This window comes from Astatotilapia calliptera, chromosome 10 (genome assembly GCF_964374335.1).
Source record: "Astatotilapia calliptera chromosome 10, fAstCal68.1, whole genome shotgun sequence".
NCBI lineage: Eukaryota > Metazoa > Chordata > Actinopteri > Cichliformes > Cichlidae > Astatotilapia > Astatotilapia calliptera.
In genome coordinates, this window is record NC_137431.1 from 4,106,423 (window position 1) to 4,122,168 (window position 15,746).

A 15,746-nucleotide genomic window follows, 5' to 3' on the forward strand; every position below is an offset into this window, starting at 1 on the left:
GTTAAGTTTACATGTCTAGAGTTCAGTCAGTGTGTTTCCTGTTTTACTTTGAAGGTCCGTGTCTCATGTCAGTGTTTCTAGTTTTGCTTCCCTTGTCTCGTCCAGCCTGATTACTCCCAGCTGTGCTCTCCTTCTGTGTCTTGTTCCCTCGTTATCCCTCTGTGTATTTGAGCCCGGTGTTTCTCTTTGTCAGTGTTGTAGTCTCCCTCATGGCTGTGTTTCCCTGTGTGTCAGTTAGCCATGTCCCAGTTTAGTTTCCCCCATGCCATTCTGCAATAAAGCAGCTTTTTGAGTTTAATTTCGTTGTCGTGAGTTTTGCGTTTGGGTCCTTCTCCTGCCTGTACACAGCCGAAACATGACATTTTACTCCATTTGAAGTATTTGTTCATTATTTCATTGGAAATTTTAGCTGGTTAAATGACCTTGCACTGCAGTTTCTTGTTTCAGAGGGTGAGTATTCCTCAGTTTAGGTGTAGAAAAGGAGAAAGAGACAGCGACTAAAATTTAAGCTGTTGTAACTGTATGTAAGGACAGCGCTCTCACTGATATATGAATATGCTAGATTTCTCTTTGTCTGTTTTTTATCATTTCAGTCCTATAAGTGAATTTCTACAAATCTGACTTGAATCATAACCTCATCTCAGAGTTGAACAGATTAGATGTCAGTGTTGATAGTCAGAGGCCTCAAAAACAACAAAAATAAACTGATAACATCTACATAAATTCCTTCAGAGTCTTCAGTAAATATATTAATCTATAGAAATGTGGATGCAAACTTCAGCTTGACAGGATGACATACAACACAATTTTCTGCAGAAGCATGGGACTGCATGTCAGCTGTGTTTTGTGAGTTAAACACACTTAACTTTGATAGTGTTGCCAAATTGGACAAACTGTGACTGTGTACAAATAAAATAAAACAGCTTGTGTAGATAACTACTGACTCAAGCTTGATTCTTTCTACTTTGAATATAATCTATACACAGATAGCAAATCAGCAAATGAAGTCAATGTTTCAATCCTGCATATACTGCGTTGTGAAAAAAACCCTTTCTGATTTCTTTCTTTGTTTTCTTGCATATTTGTCACACTTACATGATTCAGATTTTCAAATAAATTTTAATACTAGACAGAAATAATAAAACGAACTAAAATAATTCTTTACAGTATTGCTTTCTCTTGATACGTGCTCAATCATCCAGGTAAGTAAATCCCAAAAGGTTGATTGTGTTCATCTGGCCGTAGTGTTTTCAGTGGGAGAAACGTTTCGACTTCTTCAGTCTCAGCTAACTGCAGGTTTCCCCAATCATATAAACAGGACATTTGCATGACTGAAACCAGCTCAGCTCAGTGGACCAACACCTCAAATTCACCAGGGAGGATATGAAAAGTGGCAGGTTGGCTTCCATAGAAGCAGAAATTGGGGACATTTAAAAATTGATGTGTACCGTAAACCTACGCATACGGATCAGTATTTAAGGTTTGACTCTCATCATCCACTGGAGCATAAACTGGGTGTCATCAGGACGCTACAACACAGAGCGAACACCAGAAGAACATCACATCAAGAAGGCCCTGAGTAAATGTGGTTATCCCAGCTGGACATTTGTCAAAGCTGGGAAGGTGCCTAAAGAAAGCTCCAGCCGATCCAGGGGAGAAGGACAACCGCTGCGAAAACTAGTAGTGAACCTGTACGTGTCAGGAATATTGGAACAGTTGAGACACATTTTTTTCTAAACACCGCATCTCCGTGGCTTTTAAACCCCAAATCCTTGGTGTAACTCCGAAATGACAACACAGGCACGGCTTCTTCAAGACGGGCGCTTCGCTGCATTTATTGAACGCCGTGAAAACTACAAACATAAAACACAAAGACTTTAAGCGCTTCAGTCTATCAAAATTAACACTTGTGCTTTAACAACGAAAATTACCTCGTGGCCGCCTGCCACTTCGGAGGTCCTAGAAGAATAGCTTTACAGTCTTGTGCATTCTAAATTAAAACATAAAATAATTAGAACACCATACATTATAAATTTTTACAATATCACAATACAGTTATGGCAAATGACAAATACCTTGTACCGCTGGTAGACTAACCAGGCCTTTGCAGATAGCTCGCTGGACTCCTTAGCGTGATTATTAAACGTGGGCTCACAGCCAATACTATCACGCCCAAACCTCGCGATAATAGCGGTGTAACAAAACTTGTTCTTTCTGACAAGATAAACACACCCTTACAATATTGGCCACAGAAACGTACAAGCAAGAACATTTTAACTGCTGGAACCATCTATTAAACTTCTTTATACATAAGCCATTTCTGTGACACTTACACTTGGGGCTCCACCCCAAGGATCAGGTCCCCCGACACAAACATAGTAACATAGTGTACGCTGTTAAGTGCCAGAAGGATTGCCAGGATTTATACATCGGGGAAACCAAACAATCTCTGGTGAAGCGGATGGCACAACACAAAAGAGCTACCTCGTCAGGCCAGGACTCCGCAGTTTATGTACACCTACAGGCCACATGACACTCTTTCAATGATGAGGATGTACACATCCTGGACAGGGAGGAACGCTGGTTTGAGTCAAGGAGGCCATTTACGTGAAAAGGGAAAGACCATCTCTGAATCGAGGAGGGGGCCTAAGGGTACATCTATCACCATCTGACAATGCTGTGATTGCAGCCATTCCCCAACTCTCTGTGAATGGGACTCATGGCCATTAATCAATGATCAGTTTACCTTGATCAGTGGTTGTTGATCAGTGGTTATGACAATTTGCATGTTATTGATCAAGGACCTGACCTCACAGCCCATTGTACCATCTTTTGGAATTTACAGTACTGATTTGATTCAGCTAAACTGGACACTTTTTGCACATGAATGGTCTGTTGGACTATTTTAGGTTATACCAAAGCATCTCATCATTGTTTTAAACCCCAAAATAGCATATATCAATAAATCAGAATCATTTGGAACCAACAGTCTTTCTGCAGTTTCCATATAATCTAATATCCCCCTATATGCTAGCATGTTTACATTCAGGTAACCATGTTGTAAGAGACAGGCCTGAACGTTTAAGGCAACAAAGTGTGACTGCAGAAAATTAAATAATAAGTTCTGAGGTCGTCAGAAGACGCAATAAGAGGCACAGCTTTCCAAAGTCAGAGTGATTAAAAATAAATAGAAAAAATAAAAAACAGCAAACACTGTGGCTCAAGTAAAAAAAAAAAAATCAAAGTTGATATGAAAAAGACTAACAGACAAAAGAGGAAAACAGCTGGAAGTCAAGAGCCAAATTCTCCCTGTAAAGAACATAAATCCATTTTCTTCAACATCTATGGGATAGTGCCAAGAAATTATAATATAGGTGACAACATCTAATAATGACAGAAGGATTTTTTTGTTCAATTATTAACACAGTTAAGATATGATATGATGAGATAAGGGATAGTGTTTTTAATATAAATTAAAAAGGTTAAAGCTCACACCTTTACCTTTAGTATTTATTTATTTATTTAAATTCAAATTTTAATTAATTAGTCTTAGCAGTGAGTCATGGAGTTCCACAGGGTTCTGTGCTGGGACCAACATCTTTCTTACTGTACATGTTTCTCTTAGGCAGTTAGTAGAACGTTTTATAACTAGAACACACAGAAGACATTTCCCCTGGTATGCAGATGAGTTATACTGAAGCCAGATGGCACAAATCAGTTAAACTATATTCATGGTAGGACATTCAAATTCACTCACTTGTAGTCATTCCCAGTACTCACTTGTGCCTCCCCTTCCTCTTGGGCACAAGTAGCCTTGCCTAAAAACCCCATCTTTGTAAACTGACTGTCTGTTGCGTCGTGTCACCACATCCTATAGGGACACATCTCTTATTAATAAAATCAGGGGAAATTGACCTTAATCTCGTCATTCTGCATTTTTGAGTCACCTGTTCTTGTTGAGTTTAAAACACATCCCATGTCAGGATGATGATTTCTAACTTCCAACTCTTAGATAAGTGTAATCCCCTATTATCAGGATTAAAATCTCTATCATTGGGTTTTTATGTGTAATATTTTTTTCTTGCTGCAAGGTCTCATCTTATCTTTAGATATTTACTTTCATAGTTGCAATATATAATTAAAATTAAACAGAATTAAATTAATGTGCAACCACGAAAGAACTGGGTGAGACAAATGTCTCTGACAGTACAGTGCTCCAACGGGTGTGAGTCCCAACTTGGCTGGTAGTTGGGGGCGGGGGCTGGTGGGCTGTTTAATGGCGTTCTGTGTAGAGCTGCTGGTGGCACCTGGTTTGCACAGAGGAGATTACTAAAATGTGTGTGTGTGTGTGTGTGTGTGTGTGTGTGTGTGTGTGTGTGTGTGTGTGTGTGTGTGTGTGTGTGCAGGGTGAGTGATTGGTCCTGACAGCAGTCTCTGTATTGCTGGCTGGCCTGCAGATTTAGCCGACCTGTTTTAGACACTCTAATCTGGATTAACTGCAGCAGTGTGTCAGTTGGGACGAGGACCGGAGCCTCCCCCACCCCCTGCCCCTTCACCTGCTTTTCCTCTCACTTCCCCTCCATCCACCCATCCATCTGTATGTGGGTCTTTTCTCCCCGTCTTCCATCCACCTGGATACCTGGTCTCTGTCTTCTTTACCATCTTTCTGAGCTTTAAGGCCTCGTTCAGCACACAAATCAGAAAATGTTCAGTTTCATATATAGACGTTGGCTCACTTGATTCACTCTGAAAATGTCTCTGTAAGTCCTGTCTTGGGGGGAAGGGTAGGGATTAAACCAGCTCAGTCCTCTTCCCTATTTCCCTATTTGTTGTTGCAGCCGTAGGAAGAGCTGTCCCACTGATGAACAGAGAGCACATTGCAATCATCAAGCGGGCAGTGTTTGAACACCACTTCTATTTTAAACAAACATAAATCAGTCCGAAAAGATTAGCAGTGTTTAATAAAAAGAACATCACTATTCAACAACACCAACGCCCTAAAAGAAAATAAAACAGAACGATTACATAGCTAAAAGTAAAACATTACTCTTTAATAAGTCATGATTTAACAATCTAATAAAACAACAACAAAGCTCGTCGAGGCCAGAACCCTATAAGCCTGTAAAGGTGCCTGTCAGTCACACATGTACAGTATGATACACTCACTCCTGAGGATGATTCTTTCATCACTGGCAACAACCTGCTCCACAAGAACAGTTTGGGACTAACGCGACCCCAACTGTGTGTTTTTAATCCATTCCCATGTAAACCCAAGGTGCCTCCTTCAGGTGCAGCAGCTCTGAGTTCTCTGTTGTGCGCTCTCTCCTCTCCTTCCAGTGCATCTTCTTCTCTTACCTTTTTTGGTTAAGTTTACCTGCTGACCCATCCAATTCACACCCCTGCAGTGCTGCTGCTGTTGTTCCATCCCGCACCGCCACTGAACGGATTGCTCTGTCTTTCCTCTCTTTATCTGGAGATAAGATACTTACTTTTGAGATAAAGCATATTATGATAAATCAAATGAGCTTTATCGCTTTTGTGCATCTGGGTGTTTGTGTGTGTGCGTGTGCGTGTGTGTGTGTGTGTGTGTGTGTTAATACAGCTGCTTTGCAGATAGATATAATCTGTGAATCCATGAAGTGTTGCAGATGTGCCCCAGGTTCACTGATCAGGGAGGGAAAATGACTGAGCATGATCTGTGGGAACTAACTTCTTGTAGGCATCATAGTTTTTATTCTAGAAATTATTTTTTATTTTGATAAACTACACAGGTTAGGATTGTGGACTGTATGTTTAAAATATACAATCAGACTGAAAATTATATATTTAATATGGTAGATTAGAAGTTTGGGGGAGATATCTATATTATTTATACTTGGAGGACTTTCTTTGTATGTATTCAGGTTAGAATAAATTGTTCAGGCAAAGTATTGCGCGTGCCTGCCTCTGTGCGTGCGTGTGTGTGTGGGGGGGAGGGGTTTGTTGGAGACACTTGCTCCCTCTAATTAGCAGTCTGCGCCGGTAAAGAAACTCAGTAGAGCAACCTCACCAAGGCGCAAAGGCATCCGAAGGCCACTTCACCTGTGTGACTTTGACTGTGTGAAGTTGGACAGAGAGGCGGTCCGGATGCTCGCTGCTCTGCGGTGTGCTGCCCAGCTTAGCTGACAGTCGGTTACAGCTGAAAGAGCAGTTTAAGAAAAAAGGAAAGAGAAAGAAGAAAAAAGCACTTTGACGCTTGTCTTGTGAACTCCTGCGCGCCCCGCTTATCCGTTCAGCGCCTGGCCTCGGACGCGCCGACTTGTTGCCCCGGCTGAGCTCTGAGGGGGCCACGGCTGCTGCGTTGCGTGTCCGACCTACAAGTCAGCGAGAGGACTTAAAAGGCTGCTGTAAGGATGATGTCCTACATAAAGCAACCCCATTACACCATGAACGGGTTAAACGTGCCTGCCCCTGGAATGGATGTGCTTCATACAACCGTCGCTTATCCACGTAAGTTTGAACTTTTATAGGAAAAAACAAAAAATACGCATTTCTGTCCTCACAGTTTCTAGAATCACGTTTGTCAGAAGGGTGCGTAAAACGCGCAGGTTTCGATGCTTTAGCAAACGAAAACATTCTTTTCTGTTAGTGACCGATGCTGAATATAGTCTCTAATTATTACGCTGGACTGAATAAAATTGAATATTTCGGAAGAACTCTGTAGTAAGAGATATTTTGTCCGTCGGCCTTTAAACTTCCACATTATGCGGCTCTGTGGATAAATTTATACGTGAGATTTATTTTTTTAATTAAATGGAAAACTATTAGTTCTGAATTCAGATGAACATAGATTGTTGTTGTTACCGTTTTGTTAACTTTTCTTAGCGGCTTCATTAACGCTCAGATTGGTATTTTATATATTAGAAATTCTAATATATAAAATATTTGTAATAATTCTTGTTCTTCTGCAAATACAACAAGGCAGTTGGCTCTATGCACCATGAAGGGTAGACTCACAGTACTTTTAATGGAAATCCTATTTTATGAAATAAAAAGTCGCCGTTTCTGCTTTTCAAAGTAAAGGGAACTCCTCTAACAACCTCTGACTATGATACTTCATTTTGAGACTTATTCTATTTATTTTTTGTCTTTTTCGTGGGGAAAACATATTAACAACTGGCATGGCATAATACTGAGATATTTCTATTAATACTTTTTAGTATTTGTTGTCATCCACGCACATAGCTGGAAAATAAAACTGTCCAAAGAATCACTTGAGCGCTTGTTGTGTTCTTTTTCTACAAAGATGATTCAAATCACTCACATAAAAACTCATAATTCATGCCGCCCCTCTGTTGATGTTAGCACGATAATCCCCTCTCTATGTCATTTCTTTCAGCCACTCCCAGGAAGCAGCGCAGGGAGCGCACCACCTTCACCCGCACACAGCTGGACATCCTGGAGGCGCTCTTCTCAAAGACCCGCTACCCAGACATCTTCATGAGGGAGGAGGTGGCCCTCAAGATCAACCTGCCTGAGTCACGTGTCCAGGTACTGGAGAAGTAGGCTACTGCCAAGATGGAGGCCACTGTGTTCAGGCCTTGTGCGTTCCTCATAGTGTGCTGTGTTATGAACTTCTGCATAGAAGTCTATGTCTATGCCTCTGTAACCCAAACCTCTGATTATTAATACGTTATGACATGTCTGCATGACTGGTAACATGTTGAATCTATTTTGTTTTGGTGACCTCAGGTTTGGTTTAAAAACCGCCGTGCCAAGTGCCGCCAGCAGCAGCAGCAGAGCAGTGGCCAGTCCAAGCCCCGGCCTCCCAAAAAGAAGGCCTCGCCAGCGCAGGAGCCTAGCGCTCCTGATCCCGTTCCTAACCCATCTGGCTCATTCAGCCCCTCCTCAGCCCATTCTGGCCCCAGCCTGGCCCCGAGCTCCAGCACCGGAAACACTGCCGTGTCCATTTGGAGCCCAGCCATCTCACCCCTGCCAGACCCCTTGGCCTCCTCCTCGGCGCCCTGCATGCAGCGGCCCTCACCTTACCCTATGAGCTATGGCCAGCCGTCAGCCTACACCCAGGGCTATGCTAGCACAACCTCCTACTTCACTGGCCTGGACTGCAGCGCCTATCTGTCCCCCATGCATTCACAGTTGTCAGGCACCGGAGGTGCTCTCAGCCCCATTGCTGTGCCCTCTATGGGGGGCTCCTTAAGCCAGTCCCCAGCATCTCTGTCTTCACAGGGCTACAGCACTGCCTCTTCCCTGGGCTTCACCTCTGTCGACTGCCTGGACTACAAGGACCAGCAGGCCTGGAAGCTGGGCTTCACCACAATGGATTGCCTGGATCACAAGGACCAAAACTCCTGGAAGTTCCAGGTTCTCTAGAAAGGGTGTCAACATGCCACGTGCATCAGTGAATCCCATGTAAGATAGGGCAAAGCAGTTCTCCCAGAGGACTTAACATTGATTTCTCAGTTTGTCATTTGTAAGATTTTCTGTAGGAAATGCATTTGATTTAAAAGGTTTGGAGATGAACAAATGAATGAGTGTCATCGATGCTGCCTGACTGCAAATCATGTCTGTTTTCTTCTTCGTGTTATCTTAAATAAGAGAACAAACGCCTTTAAACAGTTTGAAGGAAAAGACTGGAGAAACAACACAAGCTATCTCTTTCTCTCGCACACACACACACACACACACACACACACACACACACACACACACACACACACACACACACACACACACACACACACTTTGTGTTCCATTTGCATAGAGTGAAAGGAGAGCTTTTTGTCCTGGAGGAGCTCCTGTAGGTCCTCCTTCAGGGTTACGTTATTTTGAGCTATTTATTGTTATTAATATTATTATTTGAAGTTCCATTTGAATATCTAATTTGACTGCATTTAGATCTTTTTTAGCTTTCGTGTTAAGTATTACAGTGTTCACCTTTAGTGTCATCATCCTGATCTGTTTGATGGAGAAAAAAATAGATTTTCTGTTTTAAATGTGACACATTAAAGTGATCTATTCTTTACATGTTTACACACTGATGATCTTTGGGATGAGTTCCAGTTTGAAAGTGTAGCTTTAGCGGATTTGGAAGTCACAGTTAGGGGTCAGTGTGAAGTGGACGTTGGATGTAAAGTGGCCATGTTGTAGCAGTGGGCTCTGGAGCCGCCATGTTTGTCATAAGGCCTGCATGGCTCTCACTGTTCCATCTTGGTTATTTTAGCTTATCTGATTCTGGGAGTGTTCCAATCCTCTTAGAATCCCTTCAGCAATGCCCTAAGTGAATTAGTTAGGATTATTGCCCTACCTCCCTCTGTCTGTCACCTACCTCAGCCTCTTCTTCCACTTCCATTCCCCTCTTTCTCCTGTTTCCCTCCATCTTTTCTGTCTATTCTCTCCCATCAGCTTTGCAGTATTACTTTTTCCTCCACCTCTGGCTCTTAAAGCCTTTTCAGTTTAGCTGCATCTCTGTTGTCATGCACATCTCCCAAAAACAGCTGTCTCACTGACCACAGTGCAGTTTAATAAAGTGCTTTTTGCTTACAGTTGTTTCATTAATTGTGTTAGCTCACTATCAGCTGAGCGGTTCCACTTATTTCACCACTCCTCTGACAGTCCCAACATGATTACTGCAACACCAACTTACTGCTGACATCACATAGGAGCAGTTTGTGTGTTGCAGTAGGTTTGGTCAAATGTTTTAAATAAATTCCACGTTTTTACCCAAAAATGGAACAGTTTGCCATTTAAGCTGAGTATCACAAAAACTGTTCATGTCAGCCACACTAGCATAAAAGGTTTGATGACACCTGATATTCTGATATTTACAGTAATAAGTAATACCAGTTTTTGTTGCCATGCAAATGGTCTGATCACAGCCCTTGACTATGAATATGTAGCGCAGCGAGAGTAGTGAGCGGGTAGCAACGGACATGTCAAAGCATTTTTCTGCACTCGACACTGACCTAATCCCACTCTGTGCTCTGCTTAATCCCTCTGCCCTCCCTCTCTGTGGTGCAATTGGTTAATCCCTGCATCTGTATGCCCTGATTGGTTAACCTCTCTTGGATGGAGCAGTGCACTTGTAATCTCCCCCCTCAGCACAGAGTGTTTCAGACAGACATTTGCGCTGTAATCCCACAGAGGAGCAGATGTGATGGGGGATGGACGGCACTGAGCAGACCTTGAGGAAGGTGAATACGGGAAAGCTAAAACACCACAGACAGACTGCGAAGGAAAGCTTCAGGCTCTGAAGAAGAAAGAAACCTAATCAAGAAGTTCAAGTGTTATTACAAGTAAACGTTACAGGTTAAAAACATAACAGAAACTAAATGTTAAATATCTAGAGCCTAGAGGTCAGCCGAATGTACCTTCATTTCCAGTTGGTGCGCGGACTAAACTAGGCTTAACTCGGTTGTTTTAATAGAGTGGAGAAAATACAACACAGCTAAAAGTAAAAAACAAAAAAAAAGATGATGATGATTATTAATATCATTATTATTTTATATCCGACGTTTTTTAACTTCAAAACAGAGGTCAGATTAAAAAACATCTCCATGGTTTTATCAGGTGTCTTTAGTCCATGAACCAAGCTCACTGTGGGCAGAGGTGATATAAGAAACTCTACTCATAACCAACACATCAGGTTTGTTTTCAGGGAAGTTTATAAAATGTTGGCATCACTCAAGAATTTAAGATAATCGATGTTGCTTTTGGATAGCAGTGAGGACTCTAACGGTGTCATTTCCATAGCATTGGTGGGGAACACTATCAAAGATCACATTTTTCCTGGCCAAAATATATTTCAAATATATGGTAAATATATGTTGTATTTGTGATGCTCAAAAATATATATTTTTGAAATTGAAAATATATTTTTTTCAAACCAAAATGCATTTCAAAAGATATTTCAGAGTGAAGAAAACACATTTCCAACCTTACAGTAAAATGTATATCAAAGTATCCTTTATTGAAAATGTATTTAGTGCAATAATGATGATGATAATAATAATAATAATACTAAAAGTAACAACATGTTTTATGTTCATCTGCAAAAAACAGTTGGATTAAAAAAAAAAAGAATCAAAGGTTTAGCAAGAATTAGGTTGTTTATTCATTTGCTTACAGTATTTCACATTACACAATATCTCACTATAATGTAGCGTTCACTTGACTTTGAAATTATCTGTCAGTGATACAGTAAACAAGATACAACAACTGCTATGTACGCTTTAGTTTGTGACAATATATACAACATAGTACTTAAAGGAACACACTCCACTTTATTTTGGAAATAGGCTCATTCTCCATCTCCCTCAGAGTTAAAAATGCAGCGTCTTCTTTCTAGATCCGTACGTTAATAGGGCTCTGGAGCGTGATCTTACTGGATGGGCGTAGCCAGGATTTTTGGTTGAGGCGCCATATTAGCAGGCCAAACAAATGCTTGCTGTGTGGTCGGTTGTAATGTTAGATTGCACTACCGGCAAGGGAATAAGCTTGAAAACAGGCTCTCTTTTCATTGTTTCCTCACCTGGAAGCATCATGAGGGAGCTTATGTGTTGGATGTTACCAAAAGAAGGCGTCTAGCCTGGATAGCAGCTGCGAGACGAGCTGATATTCAGTTCTCTACCAGCCACAGATATCTGTTGGTGTGTTTCAGTAGTTTCATTCTGGCAAGTTCTAAATAAGTTCATATTACTCTTTTTATTTTCAATGCGCTCTGAGGTCATAGCAAATTAGAACAAACATGCAGAACTACCTTTATTTCTAAAGTTGCTAATTATTTGGCATTATTGCAGGCAAACCAGCCTATGAAATGAATGAAACAAATCCTGACTGGGTTCCAACACTACACATGGGGCACTACGAAATCTTTGTACATGCTACATACCATGCTACATACATACTACATGCTACATACCACCATGCCAATCAGATTACTTCTTCCATGTGAGGGTGAAAAGGTGACCCTCCTGGATAAGATGGCAAAGGTTTGCTGCGTTTTGGTGAACATGTGCCCCAGTGTGTTAGTAAAACCAGGGAAAATGCTCTTGTTAAATACTCTTAAAAGTCTTGTGCTGTCTATGCAGTGATACATTTTCAAAAGAGACAGTAAATTACAGAATTACAGAAATTGGGTGATATTATATAAATGCTGTCATGATTTTATGTAAACATTTTGTCATTTGTAAACTATACATGACATTGACTCTACATTGTAACTGATGTGATGTTCTATAAAGTGGTTTTAATTAAAAATAGGTAAACATTTGTTTGTTTCTTTATTCAACTTTTGAACAGTGGTAATTAGTAAGTACATAATCAGTAAATGCAAATTATTTACAGGCCCCCCTAAATTAAAACATTATGGGCTATTCAGAACAGAACTATGCTTGGAAAAATATTTTTCCCATCAGTTGATCCAACTCCTCCACAGTAGCAGGTGGAATTTTTCTGTTTGGAGGATGGCTTCTTTTACCTGTCACTACAGATGGTCTGTTTATGTTTTGATTGAGAGCCTTTTTTTGGGCAGCTGAAGAGGAGAAGTCTATCTTATGGCCAACCTCTGGCTGTATCTTGGTCATATTACCCAGCAAAATCAAGTATGCAGGTTCATCTGTAACAGTCCTTGTGCCACAGATCCACACTGTTGCTTCTACTTTAAACAGAAGAGCAGAGACATGGGTGCAGGTCTCCGCGACTCTGGCCATACAGCTGCAGTGGGCGGCTTCAACCTTCCCTGTGATGCTCACAATGACCCATGGCTGCAATGCTGGTTGATTCAGTCTTTGAGAGTGCAGTACCTGAAACACACACAGGCAAAGTTCAAGACACGAACTTTAATAAGCCAATAAGCCGACACAAATGTGTTGTGTCTACGTTCAAATACATTAATCATAAATGTAACAAATAAAGTGTTTTTATGTATCCATATATAGAAAGCTGCATGTTATATTTTAAATCTGCATGTTTCTTTTTAGAAACCTATCAGCAAAAAACTTAAGTATGTAATGCAAGGATGTAATCACTTTCAAGAGTGAGAAAGCATAAAGTTCGACTTTAAGTGACAATTGTGGACACTTAATATGATAAGGCGATTCTGCAGGTCATTAATCAATGTATAAAACTAAAATAAAATGTGTCACTAAAATGTATTTAGTGACACAGCACACAAACACGGAAGCAAGATGTGTAATTAGGATTATTTATAATAAATATGAATTAATTAGTGTAATTTCATTAACCATAGAGAATAACTAAATCCTTCAGGACAATGTCACATCAGTGCACTGAACTCACTATGGCATCCATCTAACAGAGCTTCCACATGTTCTCACTGTAATTTCCCCTCATGAATGAATTTATGCTGCACTAATCTGAATGTTCGGAGGGAAATCAAACGCATTTTACTCGTAGTACTCAAGCTGACTTCACTTGGTTTGAATGACGGCGTACTCACAATTGCACCCAGTCCTTGGTGAATTGGATGTGCGCCTCCAGAGATTTATGACGGCGAAATTGGTGCGCCGTGTATGCGCTGACTTTACAGACAAGGTACGAGAACAGATCATGCTAAGTCAACAGCGGTTTGGTCTTCAGGGTTTCTACTAGCGGACGAACTCTCCTTTCCAGCACCCTGGCATAGACTTTCCCAGGGAGGCTGAGGAGTGTGATCCCCCTTTAGTTGGAACACACCCTCCGGTCCCCCTTCTTAAAGATGGGGACCACCTCCCCGGTCTGCCAGTGCACAGTGATTTTAAAAATAAAGATAAAATGAAAAGTAATTAATAAAAAGTAAATATTTAAACATTCCTACAAATGTGCAATGAACGTGTAAAAATTCTGTTTAGTAGTTGTTGCTGTTTCTTTCTTTCTTTCTTTCTTTTTCTTTTTTCTTTTTGAAAAATAACGACGTCTCTGAGGCGCGAATTACTACGTGAAAAATGGCGTCATCTTGTGGCCCCTTTCTGTCACTATAATTCATTCAAGGCTTTGTGGGAAATGCTTCTCCTGTAAAAGTTTCAGTCACCGGCGACATTTTTTCATCAGCAGAACGTTGACCGTCATCACAATGAACCAAATTCGATGACGTCACAAAAGTCAGCTCAAAGCACAACCAATCAAAATCTTGACTTTGATCTGAAAATCCTTAAATAGCCGTTAGTTCGCAGTGTTCCTCACAGCAATCAGTTGCGATTAGTTCACATTTGCTTCGTGTTTTTAAACAGTTTCCTAAAGAGATTTAAACTCTTTTTCAAGGACATTTTAAAAGTTCTGTACCAATCAGCTAAAGTTTGACAGCTGTACCGACCAGTTTCCTCCAGTCTATTAAAGCAGACTGTTTTCAAAAAATGGATAGAGGAGACGGCTCACCAAACCATGACGATGGTGAACAAAACCATGTTGGTGTAGGACTAGCAGTCAATGAGCTGCTTTTGGCACTGCTGCAACAGGGAAATCTTAGAGCAGTTGACAGGATGTTCCCCTGGATTGAAATCAATCAGTTGCGTGGTTTAGTTGATAATCAACTGCCACAACAAGAGGAGGCAGTTGATGTTCCGGTAGGAGGCATCGAAATAAATCCTCCCCAGGAAATAGCAGGACCCTGGGAAAATTTTAGAGCAGAGATGGGAGTAGGCGATGGCATTGAAAGAAATCTACCCCAACAAATAGAACAACCCTTGGTCATTAATGGAGCAGAGATGGGAGTAGGAGATAACATAGAAAGAAATCCACCCCAACAGATAGAACGACCATTGGTCATTAATAGAGCAGAGATGGGAGCAGGAGATTACACAGAAAGAAATCCACCTCTAGAAATAGAACAACCCGTGTACAATAATGTAGCAGAAGAAGATCCAATTATTGATGAAATCAGGTGGTGGGAAGATGAGGGATCTGAGAGCGACACTGAAAGTGTTCCTGATAGTGACACAGATGACGATGGAGACAATGGCCAGGATGCTCCTGTGCTATTGCCCCCCAACCCAGTACCAGGCGGTTCGAGGAGGAGACCAAGGGAGGAGGAGGATGAAGAAGAAGAAGATGGGAGAGCTAGGAAAATGTCTAAACACTGAATTTTGAGCTGAGCTGGACAGTCAGTGTTGCACCCATCTTCCAAAGCTACATGTGTCCTACATCACTCTACGGCCTAGAGCGTCCTGGTGCCACGTGCACTTATGGACACTCTTATGTTCGAACAGGGTTGCTGCTGCTGGTTTGGTCAATATTGTTTGGAGAGAGATCAAACTAACAGCTTTAGAATCAGTGCAAAAAAGACGTAAACACAAAGCGTGGACCCGCCGAAACATCAGAATCAGCGAGCTGTCAGCTTTCAGCCCCGACCGTGTCCGTGCGGTCGGGTGAGAAAGGCCACATCGCACTGATTCTGATCTGCGGGTCGCGCTTTGTGTTTACGTCTTTGTGCAGAAGCCGTGTACCTGCTCTCATTTACTGTTTTAAATGTTTGGTGGTCGTCAAAATTTTGTGACGTTTCACCTGAGATTCTGGAATTTTGGGCAAAATACATTTATATAAAAAAATCGATTCAGGATTTTAATGAATCAATGTCACGTTATCCAATCCAGAATCGATTTTAATCGATGAATCGATTATTAAAACCCACCCCTACTTCCTATCACCATTGTGCTAACGTAATTATACAATAGCATTTACAACACCACCATCTTCAAATAGAAAAACACATTATGGAATGCTATCAGTTGTGTATTGGCCTCCCCAAACCCTGG

General features: G+C 41.2%; 1 protein-coding gene and 2 long non-coding RNA genes across 3 annotated transcripts; 1 reads left to right on the forward strand and 2 right to left on the reverse strand.

Moving 5' to 3' along the window:
• Nucleotides 1–1,099: 1,099 nt before the first annotated feature.
• Nucleotides 1,100–5,538, reverse strand: LOC145431348 (uncharacterized). Its single transcript, XR_013911647.1, has 2 exons — nt 5,167–5,538; nt 1,100–4,858 (listed from the first exon to the last, which is right to left on the reverse strand). It is a non-coding gene; the product is annotated as an uncharacterized LOC145431348 (long non-coding RNA).
• A 164-nt stretch (nt 5,539–5,702) lies between these two features.
• On the forward strand, nt 5,703–9,542 carry crx (cone-rod homeobox). The gene is made up of 3 exons (XM_026182958.2): nt 5,703–6,489; nt 7,379–7,530; nt 7,732–9,542. Exons 1-3 carry the CDS (start codon nt 6,393–6,395, stop codon nt 8,368–8,370), a joined length of 888 nt encoding a protein of 295 aa, XP_026038743.1. The 5' UTR covers nt 5,703–6,392; the 3' UTR covers nt 8,371–9,542.
• A 1,348-nt stretch (nt 9,543–10,890) lies between these two features.
• Nucleotides 10,891–13,851, reverse strand: LOC145431349 (uncharacterized). The gene is made up of 2 exons (XR_013911648.1): nt 13,457–13,851; nt 10,891–12,800 (listed from the first exon to the last, which is right to left on the reverse strand). It is a non-coding gene; the product is annotated as an uncharacterized LOC145431349 (long non-coding RNA).
• Between the last annotated feature and the right edge of the window lie 1,895 nt (nt 13,852–15,746).

Excerpts from the sequence above, each read along its gene's own strand:
- crx (XM_026182958.2), top strand. The coding sequence starts at position 6,393 with ATGATGTCCTACATAAAGCAACCCCATTACACCATGAACGGGTTAAAC. Across the intron at positions 6,490-7,378 it reads TACAACCGTCGCTTATCCAC|CCACTCCCAGGAAGCAGCGC; the intron begins GTAAGTTTGAAC and ends CATTTCTTTCAG. Across the intron at positions 7,531-7,731 it reads TGCCTGAGTCACGTGTCCAG|GTTTGGTTTAAAAACCGCCG; the intron begins GTACTGGAGAAG and ends TGGTGACCTCAG.